Source organism: Nyctibius grandis, chromosome 13, assembly GCF_013368605.1.
Source record: "Nyctibius grandis isolate bNycGra1 chromosome 13, bNycGra1.pri, whole genome shotgun sequence".
NCBI lineage: Eukaryota > Metazoa > Chordata > Aves > Nyctibiiformes > Nyctibiidae > Nyctibius > Nyctibius grandis.
Genome location: NC_090670.1, coordinates 15,651,863 through 15,669,346, shown reverse-complemented (window position 1 = coordinate 15,669,346; position 17,484 = coordinate 15,651,863). Strand labels below are relative to the sequence as shown.

Genomic DNA, 17,484 nt, shown 5'->3' with positions numbered 1-17,484 from the left:
CCAAAAATTCTCTATTTAGGGAGAATAGTGCCAAAACCAAGCTTCTGACAGTTGGCTGGGCAAGAGGAGACTTTCACTGTGCTTACACAGGTTGTGTTTAACAACCTTTTAACACATTCAGATGGCTGGAGCGTGTGGGCTTTGCTGGGCAAACTTCATCCCGTATGTGAATGCGAGGTGCCTATACCGACTCCCTGCAGGTGGAATTTGGTCCTGTGGTCTCCCCAAGGACTCCAGGCAAGGGCAGAAACCCTCTGGGCAGCCTTCGTGGCTGCCTCATCGCTTCCCGCATTGTCACTAGGGTCAGCCTTTACGTATGCACAACCCAGGCACATCGGTCTCTCCAAACCACCAGTTCACAGTCTCTGAATTCATACACCTTCCTCTTTCTATTAACCTACTCCTACAGCCAGTTTGGCATTGACTTAACCAAAAGCAGGATTAGCCCCTGTACATTGTTTTTCCACAGCTCCAAGGGAGGAACTGTCCTCTCATTTATTTTTGACTGATAAAGCAAGCACGAAGTAAGCCTCTGAATAAAATGTGCACCTGCTAAGATCACAGTAAAATGATGTCATACCACTAAGTGCCCATGGAAGGCAGTTATATGGCAGGGATAGGGGTAAGGGGGAGGGCAAAGCAACCGGATGCAAACAAAGAAAGAGAATAATCTGTGTTCTGATATTAATGATGATATTTCTGGTGCAAAACAATATGTTTTTCATTATGTTAAATTATATAAATGCTACTGGTCTTTTAATCACACACCAGGTGCTACTTTTATTCTGTGTTATTAAACAGAATATGATAACATCCATTTGATTTCATTTCAAGCTTCACTAAATTGGCATAAAGGAAACAAGGTAATCAGTCTTCTTTGTATGTCTGCAAAACATCTAGTCATTTCACAGTCTATTTCCTACGTGCAAGAGATCAAAATATTCAGGATTGTTCCCTCACAACAATGGGGTGTTTGAACATACCAGTCTTTATACATTAAGATACATGTCCTGAAGTAACTGTTCCAGCTGATACAAAAGGTGACATTCCATCACAGAAACTGCCTGGAACATACCAATCATTTTCTCCTCCTGCAATTAATTAAAGCCTAATTCAATGTCTCTCTCCTAGTAGTCAAATCCTCTTAATGTAATTGCTCCTAACTCCCTGAGACATCATTTTTTAAAAACAGGACTTTGCACTAAAACAGTGAAGCCTGAGGAACTGTGAAAGCCCTAGAGCAGGACTCTTCCTAGCCTCTGAAATGCCCCATTCTTTGCGGTGGAGCTCAGAAAGACAAAAGACTTACTGCTTTGAGAATTCATGGTTTCGTCAGTGCTGCTGTTACTGGACACTCTCCCACAGCTTACAGCAAGGGCTGGCTCAGTTATTAAATATAAAGTTTATTTCTTCAGATCAGTTTTCAGTAAATTAAGCCCAAAGGCTAAATAAAAAATTATTCTTTCTAAGTGTTTTGAAATGACATGAATTTTGATATTCACATGCAACGATGCTTAGACAGATGTACGTGCAGGTATGTAATATACATGGTAAGTTGGTTCTAGGTGCAGTTACTAAGCACAAAAAGAAATGCAAAGAAGTAGCGAACATGTCTGACCATGCAAGCATTTGTGCGTGGAACCTCCATTTGTACCACACTCTAGTTTCAGTGGTGGTCCCGACTTGCCAGGTTTGGTTTTGTGATACTCTTTGGGATAAGTACGGTATTGCAAGTAGACAACTGAGAGTATTTAACTGATGTTTAAGCACAAATTGCATGATTTCAACTTCCTCAAGACTTCCTAACTGCTTTCCTATCAACACCGTCTACACTCCCACTGTCTCACTGTATCAGGTCAATGTGTTTCATCGTCCTATTAAAGAGTTTTCATTTTCTTCCCCCATGACTGGGCACATCTCTTAGTAGCTGATTATTCAAAATGCTATTTGCAGTTCCCCCACAGCATCCGAAACAGGAATATGTTATTCTAGGAGGGCCCTTCCTCGCTGAGTCTGGAGCTCCTGTCTCCTCAGGCAGCTGAGCATCTGCCTGCCATTTCCCTCGCTGTCTCCCAGCCTCAATCTCTTCTTCCCCATCTCCCCTTTCTTTGCCAAGCTGGCCTTTCTTTCAACACTCTCCAGGCTGCAATCCAACGTCCATCACATTTTATACCTCCTCCTAGTCTCAAATCCACCAGGTTTCTTGTCCGCTGCCATCTTCTCCCCACCCTCCACTCCGCTGGCTCTTTTCTCTCCCATTTGCACCAGGCACCTGCTTTCTCCCACCTACTTTCTGCCCCACGTTTTGAATTTTGGCGTCAGCAAAACCGCAGCAAAGTGTCCCTGTTGTGGGTGCTGGTGCCAACCCCCTCCCCACTTTACAGAGCCCATTACCGGCGAGGTTTCTGCCCAGTCACGGTGGAGGCAGAGTCCCCCAGGGACCATCTCTGGTCGGCCCTGGGTGACGTGGGAGGATGGACAACAGTGACAGCCGTGTCAGCTGGCGGGGACGCTGCCAGACCACCCAAGGCCGCCCTGGCCCTGAGGCAGAGCCATTCCCCAGGGCCTATCCCCATGGCGACCCACTGCAGGGCTCTGCTGATCCTGCACCACTGACTTAGGTATTTAAGTCAGTTTAGCTCATTTCTCCCCCTTTTTATTTATTGTAAACATGGAAAATGTATTAATTCTTTATTTTTTGCAGTGAAAACGTCTACATTAAACTTCTTTGAATGCGTATCTCCTCTCAGCTTTCTCTTCTCAACCTACAGCAGCCCCATTGGAGACAGCAGAGGCTGCAAAGGACCAAAGCGAGCCGCCGGTCACCTGCCCCTGCAGAGGCCCACCGTTGCTGCCCAGGGCAGGGGCAGCCGCACGGTGCCACCGCCCCGCCGGGCCCCACGGGGGCCCCCGGAGCCGGTGAGGGCTAACCCGCACCGACACGCCGCCCGCCCGAGGCGTTGCGCGGCCGGCGGCCTGTCCGCGAGCCATCGAATCGAGGAGCCGGCGCGGCGATTGGCGGCGCGCGGGCGGCACCGCCCCTCCCCTCACATGACCGGTGGGGAGGTTTTTACCGCGCCCGCTCGCCTCGCCCGCTCCCCACTCGCTGCCTCGCGGCGTCCCTGCGCCCGCCGCCCTCAGCATGGAGCCGCGCCGCTCCTCCTCCTCCTGCCTCCTATTCCTACTGCTGCTCGGCGCCTCCGGTGAGCAGGGCGGCGGCCGGCCCCAGGCCCGCGGGTGGGCGCCGGGCCTGCGGGGGTGTTCGGGGGGGGCAGGTGTCCCCGCGGGCGCGTGCCGCTCCGCCCCCCCAGCCCCGTCGCTCACGTGACGCGGCGTCGGGCAGCGTCGGGCGCGCGCGGGGGCGCTGCGGGCGGGAGAGGCTCTCACAGGCCCCGGGGCCGCCTCCGCCCCGCGGCCGCCGCCCCGGGGGCGGCCCCGCACTCGGCGGCGCTGGGCTGCGTCCTCGCCGCGCTGTCACCCGGCCTAGCGGGACCATGTTGCTGGTGCCGCCGCCGGGCTGCCCGCGTAGGCCAGCGGGGGAGCGGGGCCGGCCCAGCGGCCTTCGCAGACCGGGGTGCAAGTAGGGCGGCCATGGCGTGTGTTTGACCTGAGGGCCCGGCGGCCAAGGCGGCCTGAGTGCTGCGGGCCCAGCCGTGGGTTCCCTGGGCGCGTGGGTCCCGTCAGCCCTCCTCGCCAGCGGCCGGCTCCGAACTGTGGCGTCAGCGGTGGCAACACTGCAAATGCAGCCTGGCTGGGGGGCAATGCCTCTGCTGAGACTCACTGGGTTAAAAATCCAACAGCTATAATAAGTTCTCAAAAAACTTCAAGGGGGTTTAACATCCCTTAATTTAACATCCCCTTTACTTTGTGTCTTTTGAGCCAGAAATTGTGGAAACACAATGAAGGCGCCCCGATCTCACCTCTCAGAGGTCAGCTTGAGTCATACCACTAATGCAACAAATAAGATCGTAGGAAGACCCTGGTCTACAAGCAGTACATTGTTTAAGCACTGTGTTCATGCACTTCAGTTTACTCAGTTCATCACCAGAAAGCTAATGCTCATTTAGATTATTAGTCTTTGTCAGGTAAATAGACTATAAAACATCCTCTCAATTTTTGGCTTTGATAACTTCATGGTGTGCTTCCTAGTTTTAACACTTTTTAGAAATCTAGCTACTCTTTCAGTGTCTGGCAAATTGAATCCAGTCCTGAAATAACTTACTAGGTTGTAATGAACCGTCCTCTTAAGTGGTTCTAGACAAGGAAATAAAAGCAATGTCTTCATAGCTGATAATCATATCTTATAGGTTTTTTCCAGTCCTATGCAGTAGAAGTAGATGTAAAGGATGCCTCTAATGCTACATGCCTGTATGCAAAATGGATGATGAGATTCTTGATAAAATATGAAACAAACAGTAGTGAATATGTAAGTATTTGGGGGTAACCTTTGTTGAGAACCATATTTTGTCCTGGGTAAAAGTTTTAAGTACACTCTTTTAACTAGGGTGTTTGGTTTTTTGCCCCCTTTTTTTTTTTTTTTTACTAAGTCTGTTGCTAAGAGTATTCCTAAATGTTCATTTTAAAACAAAGCGTAAGTTCACAATAATACAAATAACTGAAAGTGCCCTATTGCACTTACTTAAATGGCATATTGGTCAAACTTGGTGGGTTTTGTGTATGAATGCAGTAATGTTCTTAGCTCAAATAGTAGGTGTAAATTACAGCTCACCATGGTCAAGATTTACAGCCAAGTTAGAGTTATACGTTTGTACTTGAATCTGATATGGTTCCTTTCTAAGTCAGATGTCAGGAAGCCTTTTGCATAATTTTGTAGAATACCCTAAATTAATCTTGCTGATCTTATGCAACGTTCCATCTAAACTTCAGCAGGTTTATCATGTTGTCATGGGGAAGAACTGCTATCTGTGAACACATTTAAAATTACCTTTTTCTTCTAGAAAAACACAACCTTGAATTTGTCATCCAGTGTGACACACGATGGAAGCGTCTGTGGCAATGACACACAAGCTGCCCTTCTGGCAGTACAGTTTGGAGAAGGTCACTCTTGGAGCATTAACTTTACAAAAAACAACGAAACTTACCAGGGAGACTTCATCACATTTACCTACAACACCAATGATACCGCTGTATTTCCTGATGCTAAAAGAAAAGGTAATGTTCAGTGCAGAATCCTACTTAGAAAACGGTCACAGCCACAAGTGTCAGATCTCATGTACCTGACCTTGGTTGGCTTTTTCAAAGTTAAAAGGACTAATAATGTATCTAATGACTTCTGTGCCATATACTGCCTAACTGTTGTTCATCATACCTGCCTACTGCAGGTAGGTATGATGCAGAATACAGACTAGTTAAGAATACAGACTTATATAATAAGACTATATAAGAATACAGACTAGTTGCCTTCACGGAATGTATAATTCCATTAAGTGGAACAGAAGGGGAAGGTTAACTGTTTGACCAGCCTTGATCAATGAGGTGCTGCTAGTAGACAACAGGCATATGGAAGATTCATTTTAGTGTGCACTACTTGACCTTCCACCTAGCAAAGCAAAGAGTGTTAGGCTTTCTGTGTACTAATACCTGCTAATAATAGTTTTTTTTTTTTTTCCTTAAATAAAAGCTTAAGTAAAAGGGTTCACCTTTCTAATGGCTCATCTAGTTCTGGAAGCTTAGTTAGTTCTCTGCATTACTTAGCTCTTCAGGTCAGGACACATAGATTAACAATCCTAACCTCTTGTGAATGTTTTATTATCTCTTACTCTTTGTCTTATGGAATTACATAAAACATAACACTACCTATAAATGTTCTTGTAGTTCATAAGGTATTAAAATACTTGTGCTTATTTGTAGGACCAGTCACTATTGTTGTAAAGGATACTATGGGTCCAGTTCAACTGAATAACGTCTTTGTGTGTCATAATACTGACTTCTTTGAAGCGGAAAACGTAACACAGATTTTCTGGAATGTTACTGTGCAGGCTTTTGTTCAGAATGGCACAATCGGTAGAAGAGGTGAGCATTTCAATTTGTGAATCAGCTTTTTTGTATTGTACCTTAGTGCAGGGGGCAGAGTCCCATAATAAAAAATCCACCAGTTCTGAGATGTGCTGTGTTGAATAATATTCATGTAAATATCCCTTAGTATGTCTTTCCTTTTTCCTGGAAAAACAGATCAGTAGAACAGATTTAGTAGTATACAGTAATGTAGATTGTTCCCATGCCAAGGTGGTAGTCTAAAGAAGTGTGTATTCCAGTAACTGGGATATTAAAAATAAGCACTTCAGAACTACTGTTGCTGACTAGATCATTTGAGCTTCCAAGTTTTTTCAGTGAGTGCCTTCCATTTTCAGTGGTAGCCTCTGCTTTTTCATTTAAATAGCCCAGAGCCTGTTGTCTTATCTCGTAGCTCAACTAATCAAAAGAGATGAGCACATCATCCTGCTACATACAGCTTAATAGGGTTGGTTACTTTGTCTACAGTACATACATACCACACTTTTATAACCACTTAGCTATCTTTGTCCACCTGTTTCACTTCCATGTGTCGGAGGTAAGTAGTACTGCGTATGCTGCATGGATTTAAAACTGGGGACATTACAGAATTTCTGAGAATAAACGGTAGCTGTAAATTGTTTGGAATACTTCTGGCTTAGTTATTAGTAGACTCCCAATGAGCCTAGGTTTCAACAGAGAAATTGGTATCTGTATTGAACTGACCTCTGAGTCATAAGACTAATAAAATTTCAGCACTGAAATGGTGGTTAAAATTTCTTTTCAGAGTCTAGATGTCGTGCTGATACACCTACTTCTGCACCTACTGTTCCACCTACTGTTGCCAATGTAACTACTGCATCTACCACCACTTTATCACCTGCTCCAACCACTGCTCCCAAACCTGTGGAGAATCCAGACACAGGAAACTATTCTCTTAAAAGTGGAAATATAACTTGTCTTCTGGCTACTGTGGGGCTGCAGCTGAATGTTTCCCAAAACAAGGTGCTTCTATTTTAGAAGAGTAGAAAGGTTGCTGTAGTTATTTGGTGTGAAATGTGAGTGCCAGGGTGTTTGCTTTGTATACTGGCTGTCCAGAACTGCTTCTGAGTATTGTACATAGCACCTCTCTGACATCAGAATAGTTTTGTGATATGATATCTAGCTTCAAAACCTTACGTGGATTCAGTGTAACTTGTTACTGGGAGTTCCTCTAACATCATTAAAAGCCTGGAACTTTCTTAGCTTTTAAGGGTGTTGATCTCTGCAGATACTGTCTTTCCCTAGAGGGAGGCAAAGCTAACCTGTTGCATTAGGTCAACAAAAGAAAGACTTCACTGAGCAATTTGTTTGCTTCAGTGTTACCAGCATGTCAACTTAATTCAAACAGCCTTGCTTCAATAGTAGCCAGGCTCTGTCTTCTTGCTGTCATCTTCATGACAAGCTTTTCTAGCATAAGTCTGCTACTGACTGAAACAGTGTATTCCTAATGGCAGTTGAATGTCTGACCTGCTATGTCTGTATTTCAGCCTCTTCTGATCAACATCAATCCGAAGACAACTAGCACAGATGGTTCATGTGGTAACACAACAGCTATTCTGAAATTGAATGATGGAAATAGCACGTTGATTGGTTTCACATTTGTTGTTGTAAGTACTTCTTTTATTTTAAACTAAGTTTCCACTTTAACAGCATTGCATGGTGATCACTGGTGGTAAAATCCTTCTGTCACTTGCTGGTGGTAGGCTGTTCCCATATAGGAAGTGGAACAGGCTAGCTGACTGCCTCAAGACAAATGGAGAACTGGGTTAAAGTTGTAGAAAATGTAAGACTGGGGTAAATGTGTTAGCCTTTGTAAAGTATGTGTTCTTAAAGTGCAGAATTGCACACTGACAGTTGATTCTTGCTTCTCAAACAGAAAAATGAAAGTGCAAGCGTACAAAAATTTTATCTGAAAGAGGTGAATGTTACACTGCTCAACCGTCTGAATGGTTCTGGTAAGAAATAGTGTCTGCCTTAAAGCAAGTGTGAGCTTTTACTCAATATCTGTATTTGTCAAATACTTATGACTTTTTTTCAATGCTGTTCATGCTTACTGTTACTTCCTCCTTTAAGTCTTTAAGTTGATAGGAACAAAAGTAATAAGCAGAAATGGTTATAAGAGTTACTTTAAACAGTAGTGTGGAATCATTCTCTTTTCCTGAAACTTCTGCTAATGGGGTCTGTTACTTTGTGATAAACATACATAAATTAAGAGGGCTTCTTTATAACTGTTTTCAGTAACATAATTTTTTGAGGTGTGAAATACAGTTGTACCAACTCTGAAGCTTTTTGTTTTTCCTAAACCAGCTGTTGTCTTGTTTGATTGAAGATACTGCTGTATCTTCCAACCACTTCTACTTAACTCCCACTGGGAAAAGAGACCAGACCTTCAAAAACTAAAGCGTACTTTTTTCCAAATCAAAAGTATGGTGGGTTTTTTTTACAGTTGCTTGTCATGCCTACTGCAGTTAAAAGGGCACTAAAATGCTCGCAACTGTGCAGTGTTGGGATGAGTGTGGAGATACAAGGAAAGCCTCATGTCATATCTATATGGGGGATAGGTTACTGCTAAGTACTGTAATAACTTCAGTGCCTGACTTCTGGTTAAGCAGATCAATCACACTTCAGACTACCTTGGTTTTCAGAGTAGTCAGTATTGAAAAGTTGACCCCTCTAGATTCAGCTCCTTAGTCTTATGATTGTATTAGCAACTCTCTAGCGTTTGAAGTGGGCATGTGAATTTCCTTTTTTTTCCTCCCTTTTGTTTAGTCATTTTAAATGCAGATAACAACAATTTCAGCAAGTGGGATGCTTTCCTTGGTAGTTCTTATATGTGCCGAAAAGAGCAAACTCTTGAGATTAATGAACATCTTCAAATACATACTTTTAATCTGTGGATTCAGCCATTCCTTGTGAAGGCAAATAAATTCTCAACAGGTAAGCGTTCTTTGTTAATTCTTGCAATGCTTGCAAAATTCTTACTTGCTAAAAAGCACCACCATTGGGCACAAGCACTTTATTTTTGAAGCTCTTGTTCCATTGTTTGGGGTTTTTTTACACATGGAATGAAGAGAAGTTCTGAGATTGACATGGAAGTTCAAGAAAAGCTTTGTTCTCTCTTAAAATGTCTGCTAGGTATCTTGGTTGTCCTTCGTAAAACGCAAAGGAGCTAGAGACACTGAAGAGGGACTTAAGCATTGCCTTGCAGAATAGGTTAGAAGTTATATGACATCATCTTGACATACAGCTTTTTGTAGCTCGAATATATAAGAAAATGGGACAAAACTTCAGCGGAAGTGGACTTTGGTAATACCGTTAGGTATTTCATTTCTTTTTACCTGTCAGTCTAAGGAATATGAGTGTTGGGGGAAAAAAAAATGAACTGACAGAGCTTTTTTTGAAAGCAGTCTTGAATATCCAGAACTAAAGAAAGAATCTGAAATGTTTGTTTGCTGCATTATCCTGGTTTTGTCTGGGGAAAAATGGAATAGCTTAAATGACCTCTTTATTAACCTTTAGTGTAACCTGGTCTTTGTACTTAATAGTAATATTTGCATCACAGTCTTATTAGGCTAAACTAATCTGTAGACAAATGGATTGGGTGCAGATTTTTGAACTTCTTTTTTTAGGCAGAGGTAAGTTAACTACCCAAATGTATGCAGGATAAACGGTATTTATCATAATACGTTCTAAAGAGTTAGGGTCCCATTTCACTCTGTAGTTCAGGTTGCAACTAGCTTCCTTCTTCGCCTAATTATAGTTATTTCATCTCTTTGTAATGTGTCGCCATTCTGGATAGGTTCTTGATACCAAATCTAGGTCACTTTATTCTTAAGACAAGTCTGGTGCTTTTACTCATTAAGTATGAAATAGATAAGCCTGGTTGTGTGTTAAAAGTAGAAGAATGGCTACTCCCTTGTCCAGTACTCATCTTATGGACATGAAAACTTATATAACCAGGGGCACTTCTGTTAGCTTACTATAGTTTATCAAACATTCCAAGTGATTATAATGCTTAATATATGCTCGATGTACCCATGAGACCTCTGCAGTTCTTTCTCTCTTAGATTAAAGATGTAGTAATACTTGATTTTTGAACACCTTCTTATTAAGGAAAACAGATTTTTATACCACACTTGGCAAATATTCTATCTTAATTTATTCCTTGTTGCAACCTTTTTCTCATCTACAGCCCTGGAGTGTTCGATGGATGATGACGACATTCTAATCCCAATTGTAGTTGGTGCTTCACTTGCTAGCTTGATTGCCATTATAGTGGTTGCTTACATAATTGGCAGAAGAAAAAGCTATGCTGGATATCAAACTTTGTGAATCTAAATGTGATTCCTGTTCTGATTTCACTCTAAAAGCATGTGCAAGTTCTGAAGTCCAAAAAAGACCCAAAACTTAGGAGTAATTACTAGCCACAGCTAATTGGAGTTGAGGAACAGAGAATGTTTATCTCAGATGAAGCAGAACTACGTTTTTAGTTTTCCTGCTCTAAGAAGACGACGTGGGTTTCATAGCTGTTTTGAAGATGTCAAATGTTGGATGAATTGCTAGGCTGAGGATTTTTATCTTGCAAAACCTCTCAAGTTAGGATTTATTTCTGCTTTTTACAAATTGTAGCCTGAAACAAAAACACATTCTAAACTGATGTGCATTTGGGCAACTCCCAGAATAGCATAGAATTTGTACTTGCTTCTCTCCTCTGTGTTCCTTAATTGTTGTCATAATTGTGGGTTAAGCTGGCAGCGTTAGTCACTATGTTGACTTGTATAGTATTTAACAAGGACTGTACGATGCCCAGTAACAACTTTGTTTTTCACAGAATTGAACTTCAGGCTGGTGATTAAGTGATCTCTTGAAGTGGCAGCAGTAACTCACTTAGCTTTGACAGAATTTAAGTAGTTTACTCCTACCTTGGTATAGTTTCAGGAGTCATTCCTGTGCCCTGGCTGTACAAACAAAATGGTGGATTTTACCAAATGGTGGATATGTAGGAAGGCTTCAGTGCAGTTTCCAAATGCTCTCAAAAAGAAAAAATTACTGTTAGGCACTGAATTCTTCATCACTTATTATACCTTGGCAATCATCTAAAATACTTAACTGAGGCAGAGTTCTGCTAAATTAATGCAAGCTTTTTTGCTGGCATCAGTTTAAAGGGAGTAACCTTTCTAAATATTCCAGAACTTTGAAGTGCACTTAACTTTATATCATACTCTGCACAGAACTGGTCTGTCTTGTTGCTTTGAATGACCATTATTTAAAGATGCTTTCATTTAATGAGCCAGTATCTGTTGCTGCAGCTTGAGCTGTCTTTAAATACTCATCTTGAATGGTTCTCTGCCAGTCAAAATTCACATTATAACTGCCCGCCATTGGCATTCTGAATGTTTAATGTACTTTGATTGTTTGCTGTGTAGCATTTATTAATGTTAAGAATGCAAAAGCCAAACGAGTCTGAGATGGACCCCCAACACCTGGTTTTTCCTTGCTGTATTGGAAAGAATAACTAGCTTAAAAAATGCAGTGCAACTGGACTGTTCTTAAAGTGCAGCTCTGTAGAGACTAACCCTTGCTGCATCACTTTTCTCTAGCCTCCTTGTGCTGTAATACATAGTTTTTACTGCATGGAAAAAAAAAAAGTCTTCTAGACTTTTAGATAAGTGTGGCTTTTTTGCATATGTCATAACGTGAGCTGCCTAAACTAGTTATTTAATGAACATAATGTTGTCTCCCCCTTTAGAATGAGTTTGGCCTGCATCAGAGCTGGTTTAACGTTTTATTAGTGTTTTCAGGTTGTAGAGATGTCTGTGGCATGTTTGTATACAAATCATAAAATACACTTTCAGTAATTTTTTTTTTTTGTAAAAACAGTTTACTCTCAACACTAGCCAAGGAAGCAAGTATGGGTGGATAATGCTTACTGTAGCTTGTAGTCTACAGCTTGAATTTTGCACCAGTTACTGAAATTCATTTTAATGAAAGTGAGGAACTACTATAAGCTTAATCCTGAAACAGGCTTCAAGACTTTCCATTTTAATTAAAAAAAAAAGGTGGATCTAATGACTTTCATATTAATATATCCTGAAATGCAGAAGTTCATATAGATTTTTAGCATTTTTGTGACTGATGTTCAGTAGCACCAGTTATACATGCATTTCTGTTAAGGAGTATTTACCACACTGCATTCATCTGACCATGCAAACTTTTGAACTGTGCACCACTTCCAAGTGACAATATAGAAGATTAGTACAAACTGCTCCCAGACTTCAACAATACAAGAAGTATCTTTGCAAAAACCTGCAACTTAATCTTCATTTGCAAGTATATTGGTGCAGAGATTAAAGTACTCCTAGACTGATGTGCAGATAACTGGTTCAAAAAACATCCAAGTTTCACCTGACTGCCTGTTGTTATAAAACCACTAGTTTTCCTGTATGTATTGCTCCGTAGGGAACTGTCAACCTGTTCAACATGTGCTCTAAATAATAAAGATTGTTCTATTTCTTAAGGAAACTTGTTCACATTTTTTAACTGATTTGAAAACAAGACATCTTGTACTGTCTTTTTTTTTAAAGAAAATAAACTAAATGAGTAAGGTCAACTTCAATCAGTGTATAGCTGAGATTCTGTTATATGGCTGGTGAAGGTGCTCCTCGAAGACTCCTCTGTGTCTTAAGGCTTTGTTATGCAGCACATTGTGAAGTGTGCTTGGGTAAAATCCACTCGCAGAAGACAGCTTGGGAACTAATTTGAGACACTCTACATCTGGTTCATCATTAGACATTTGCTTGTAAACTTTTTTGTCAGTTGTAGCTCCATCCAGACTAGATGTTTTTGTAACTGATGTTGCTAGCAATCGGAAATTGGTGTACAGCTGTGAACAGTTCAGTTTCTTCTTGCAGTCATCCTGGAAAACAAAATTGGTCTCTGTGTTCAGCAAAAGTGGGAAAGCATTAGGGCGCTTTCTGGGAGTTGGTTAGTAGCATCATCCTCTGTGGCAGAAGCTGTGTGGCTCCTGTCTGTGCTGCCAGTTGTTCTGGTATCAGTACTACTGTATACTTTTTTCTGCATTGAGAGACACTAGTCTCCCCTTTACTATAGCTCTTCCTGGCCTATCTTGTGAACTCCGTGGTGATGTGACAAGAGCAAAAAGTGCAGTCTAATTCTATACCCTTTCTTCTCGATTCTAGCCTGCACTGCTTATATAATTATGTTTCAAGCTACCTACTTATCTGCTACACAAAGTCAAAATAACGTTAACATCTTTCTGAAGTGTAAGCTGAAATCAGATGAAGCTTTTTTTTTTACTGTGAAGAAAAACACAAATATTTTAATAGGCTCTTGTTAAAGAGCTTAACAGTGGGGTTCCTAAGGATGTGAATTGGTCAAAGTGAATTTAAACTACAGTGGGACTGCAGGCATCAAATTTCTGTTGAATTATCAGTACGAGTCCGTCTGCAAGAGTGTGTGACAAAACTTGGAGCAAGCAGGAGTTACTGCTGTCCTGTAACAAGTGTAAAGATCTTTGGGGGTGAGGGGGATACTTTTTTGTCAAATCATTACTATTTTTACTGTAATTCTATTTCCAGTATTGTTGTCTCTCCTGGAGTCTTGCAGTGAGTATCTAGACACTGGAAGACTGGACACTGTGGTGTACAATAATGATAAATCTACAGTAATATGCAGATACCTGCTTTTCAAGAAAGTATGTCATGGAATGATGAGTCAGTTATGATATTTGGGAAGGGGAACTACTGCTATTGTGTTTTGGGGAGGGGGGGGAGGTCAGGGGTTTGTGGATGACTGATGTCCTGTTGGGGAAAGGCATAACTGTGCTAAATAATTAGAGGGAGATTATAGTGTTAAATACTTAACATGCTTAAATGTGTGTTTAAATGCATGTTAAAATTTAATACTTAAATGCATTTCTTTTTCAAACTTGCCCTTTTTCTATTTAGCTGAAGGCTAAATTGTCCAACAAAAGCTGGACAACTTCATTGTGCCCATACCAGTAGGAGCTTTGGGAGGATTAGTTGTCCTAGTACTTACTAGCTTACTTTCTTGGTTACAAGAAACGCTATAATGCTAGATACAAGTAGTTTTAAAATTAGAAAGTTCAACTTCATTAAAAAAAAAAAAAAAAAATGAACTCCAAAGACAACTTGCTTGCTGAGTCAGGCAAACAGTTTGTTAAAAACAAACCTGGTTAAGAAATGATGCAGAATGTATTGTCATGGTTTGTGTTTGAACCTAACAACTTAGAATATGTTCTAGTTCATAATCAATTAATGAATTAATTTCAGTTCTTCCAAAATACTACACTTTCAATTTCAGAATATTAAAGACATGCGGTGGCATTACGTGAATAAAAATAGTTTTGTTCTGATCTGTGGAAACGGCATTTAACTTGTGTGTGCTTGTGGATGTTGAATATTAATGTATATCATCTATCATAGACTGCGGTTTGTTTTGATTACTATTGACTGTGCCTTATATACAGTTTACTAAATATTAAATTTATGCTCTAAGATACCAAGATTTCTGATCTTTTAGCTTAAAGGTGCCATGCTAGTAGTCCTTAAAAGAAGCTTTTCCAGCCAATGAATGCTTTTTTTTAAAACTTCTAAATTTACCACAGTGTTTTCTGTTGTATAGCATATACCAATAAAACCACAACATTTTGGGCTATCAGTTGCATCTTATGGTTGGAATTCAAAGGGAAGATTGCTTTTATACTGGAGCTAAAAATGTTGGGGGCAAAACTTCTGATTATTTTGAATGGAGACATGTTCAACCAAATATGTTGAAAAAGCTGTTCCTTCTGGCCTGGATGTGGAGTCTGCCAGCAGCAGTGGCGAACTGGAGAGAAGTAAAGGATGGAATGTTCCTGGTATGAAACCTTAAACCCTTTTTATCCTGGGAATTCCTTGTAACAGTGCCATAGTGTGGTGCGTATTGCAGCGATCTCCTTCCTTTAAAGAGAGAAAGGGAACTTCTGTCGATGCCTGCTGGGCACCTTTCATCCTTAGCAAATTCATTATGTTTAGTATTAATGACCTGTTATCCAGCATGTAGCAGTTAAATTGCGTATTTTGATCTTCAGTGAACAAAGATGGCTAAACATCAAATGCAGTTCTCTCTTTAAGATGCTTAAATACTTTCTCAGTAGTCAGAATATTTGGAAATAGCTCACTGTATAAGGTGCATATTTCCTTTCCCTCTTTTTCCCTTCCAAGTGTTGCTCTACTTGGCAGTAGGTGCCTGCAGATTGTCTGAGTTCAGTATTTTCAGGTGCTGAACCTCCATGTGTTGTTTTATTTCCTCTTAGCCGAAGGCTTTGTATAGCCTTTCACGAAGGGATAGTGGCAAGTGTGCACTGGGCTGTAGCGAGCTAAATCAAGACAATAAATTTCCCATAGCTAAGGCTGATCCAGTTAGAGGCTGGAATGGTTTAAATATTCACTTAAAACAACAGCTAACTTTTGATAAAGCATTGAATGTGTGCATGGCACTTACTCTGCTCTAATATAAACTCAAACAAAAAAGTTTTAGAAGGAGCTCTGCTTTATTAAAAGCATGTAAGTCAAGCACCCTTACAGTGTTGAAGCAGTGCACAGACACTGTGTTGTATCTTACTAAACATCTCCTCTTGGCCCCATGCCGGTGGAGCTCTGCTCTCTTTACAAACGGGAGGAATGCCAAGCGCTGCCTCCACGTCGAAGGTGTATCACTGAGTCTGAAATCAGTTCCCAGTGGTGTTTGCTAACCCTTGCATGAGTGTTTGTATCAGCAAGGAGTTTGTTACGTATTTTACAACCTGTATATTAAAAACCACTGTAGCATTACAGATGCCTCTTCTTTTTTTTCCTCCTATGTTCATTTCGGTAAGGCCTGCATAGTTCTCAGCTGATACTGATAACCTTTTTCTTGTATTTGGTTTGAAATAAAGTTACCCACCCAAAGGGAGAGTCTTTCAGTGTTTTCAGCATATGTCTCTTGGCTGTCTCTTGTAGTTTTTAGAAAGCTTCTACTTTGTTAGTTGGTTTGCTGTCTGTTATTTCTCTTCATGTCTAGAACCTAGAGAAGTGCTGGTGTCTTGAGGGTTTGGGAAGTCACTTGCACAAGGCAGTAATATACCAGTCTGCCTTGTTGTGTTGCTGTATTGCTGTTAACTCTGAGGTGTGGTCAGCTAATGCATGCTCAGACTGCTGTTTTGTCCTCACACTTCTCATCTGAGTGGACTGCTCACTAGAGGAAGATGAAATTAAACATGCAAATAGGAAGAAGTATATTACCAATACAAACGATGTGTGTAGTATATATGTTTAAAGAAATCAGTCTATCAATTCTTTACTGATTTTACTTTAGATGTATTATTGTACCTACTGCAATGTCTGTTTGCTCCTTGCTTGCTTTGTTTTCTAAAGCTTGATTTCCTTTACTAATTTGTTCTCCCTTGCTTTTTTTGTTTTTCTTCCTTCTGCAGCCGAAGAATGCTTTGCTGATTCTGACCTGAACTTTCTTATTCCCATCGCAGTGGGCATGGCACTTGGCTTCCTTATCATTCTTGTCTTTATATCTTATATCATTGGAAGAAGAAAAAGTCGTACTGGCTATCAGTCTGTATAATCTCTTCATTCCGTCTCTGTCACCACCTTCCCACCCCTTCTCCGTTTCCCAGACTCCCTGATCTGCCCCTTTAAAAAGAAGAAAAACAAATGAATTCATAGTTTCTTTATTTAAAAAAAATTCAAAAACACTTCACGACAGAATAACGTGCAATGAGTCTGAAGATGAGTTGCAGAATTTCTTGAAGCTACTGTATGATTTTGGAGAAAGTAAGTGTTCTGAGGACCATAGAATTTGTAGGGTTGGTGTGTGTCCTTGTGAGCGATGTGATTATTTTGAGTTAACAAGACATCTGTGAAACTTTATTTCTGTTGTTTAATCTTTTTACACAAGAAAATTTCTGGTTGCATACAACTTATCTCGGATAATGCTGAAGCTAAAACCATAATTAAGGGTGTGAGAATGCTATGTTGAAAGGGACTGTATGTGGGAAAATGAATACCAAGCTCTTAACAGACTCCTGTTGGGAACTTAGCATATGGCTGTTGTCTCTTTTCATTAGCAGCTTGTTCTTGTGAATCAGTCTGAAATTTCCTGTTCCTTCTGAATGTAAAGGTAGTACCTGATCTCACTAATAAAGTAACATAATACAGGAAGAACATCTGATTCTTCTAGTAAGTTAACTTGTTTAACATCAGTATGGAGGAGTTGACTGCTAGTGTATGTTGAATAGCTTTGCACTTTAGTGCGAAGTCTTTTGTGTCTTTGTTCACTAAGATAAGGCTCAGTCCTGGAGAACTTTCACTACTCAGAAAAGCCAGCAGTCTGCTAAAGGAAATGTGTCCTGTGCTA

General features: G+C 40.9%; 1 protein-coding gene across 2 annotated transcripts; it reads left to right on the top strand.

Annotated features, from left to right (window-relative positions):
* Positions 1-3,051: 3,051 nt before the first annotated feature.
* Positions 3,052-17,291, top strand: LAMP2 (lysosomal associated membrane protein 2). Of its 2 annotated transcripts, none has more exons than XM_068411906.1 (9): positions 3,052-3,203; positions 4,308-4,426; positions 4,959-5,172; positions 5,872-6,033; positions 6,800-7,017; positions 7,542-7,661; positions 7,931-8,009; positions 8,824-8,991; positions 16,550-17,291. In XM_068411906.1, the coding sequence occupies exons 1-9, from the start codon at positions 3,143-3,145 to the stop codon at positions 16,690-16,692; spliced, it is 1,284 nt and encodes a 427-aa protein (XP_068268007.1). In that variant the 5' UTR covers positions 3,052-3,142; the 3' UTR covers positions 16,693-17,291. The 2 variants fall into 2 exon arrangements, with proteins under 2 accessions (XP_068268007.1, XP_068268006.1); XM_068411905.1 differs by lacking the exon at positions 16,550-17,291 and adding an exon at positions 10,247-12,670.
* The last annotated feature ends 193 nt before the right edge of the window (positions 17,292-17,484 follow it).

Bases quoted from the DNA above. Each gene is read 5' to 3' on its own strand.
- LAMP2 (XM_068411906.1), top strand. From the start codon at position 3,143: ATGGAGCCGCGCCGCTCCTCCTCCTCCTGCCTCCTATTCCTACTGCTG. The intron at 4,427-4,958 runs GTAAGTATTTGG...TTTTTCTTCTAG, and splicing joins AAACAAACAGTAGTGAATAT to AAAAACACAACCTTGAATTT. The intron at 6,034-6,799 runs GTGAGCATTTCA...ATTTCTTTTCAG, and splicing joins TGGCACAATCGGTAGAAGAG to AGTCTAGATGTCGTGCTGAT.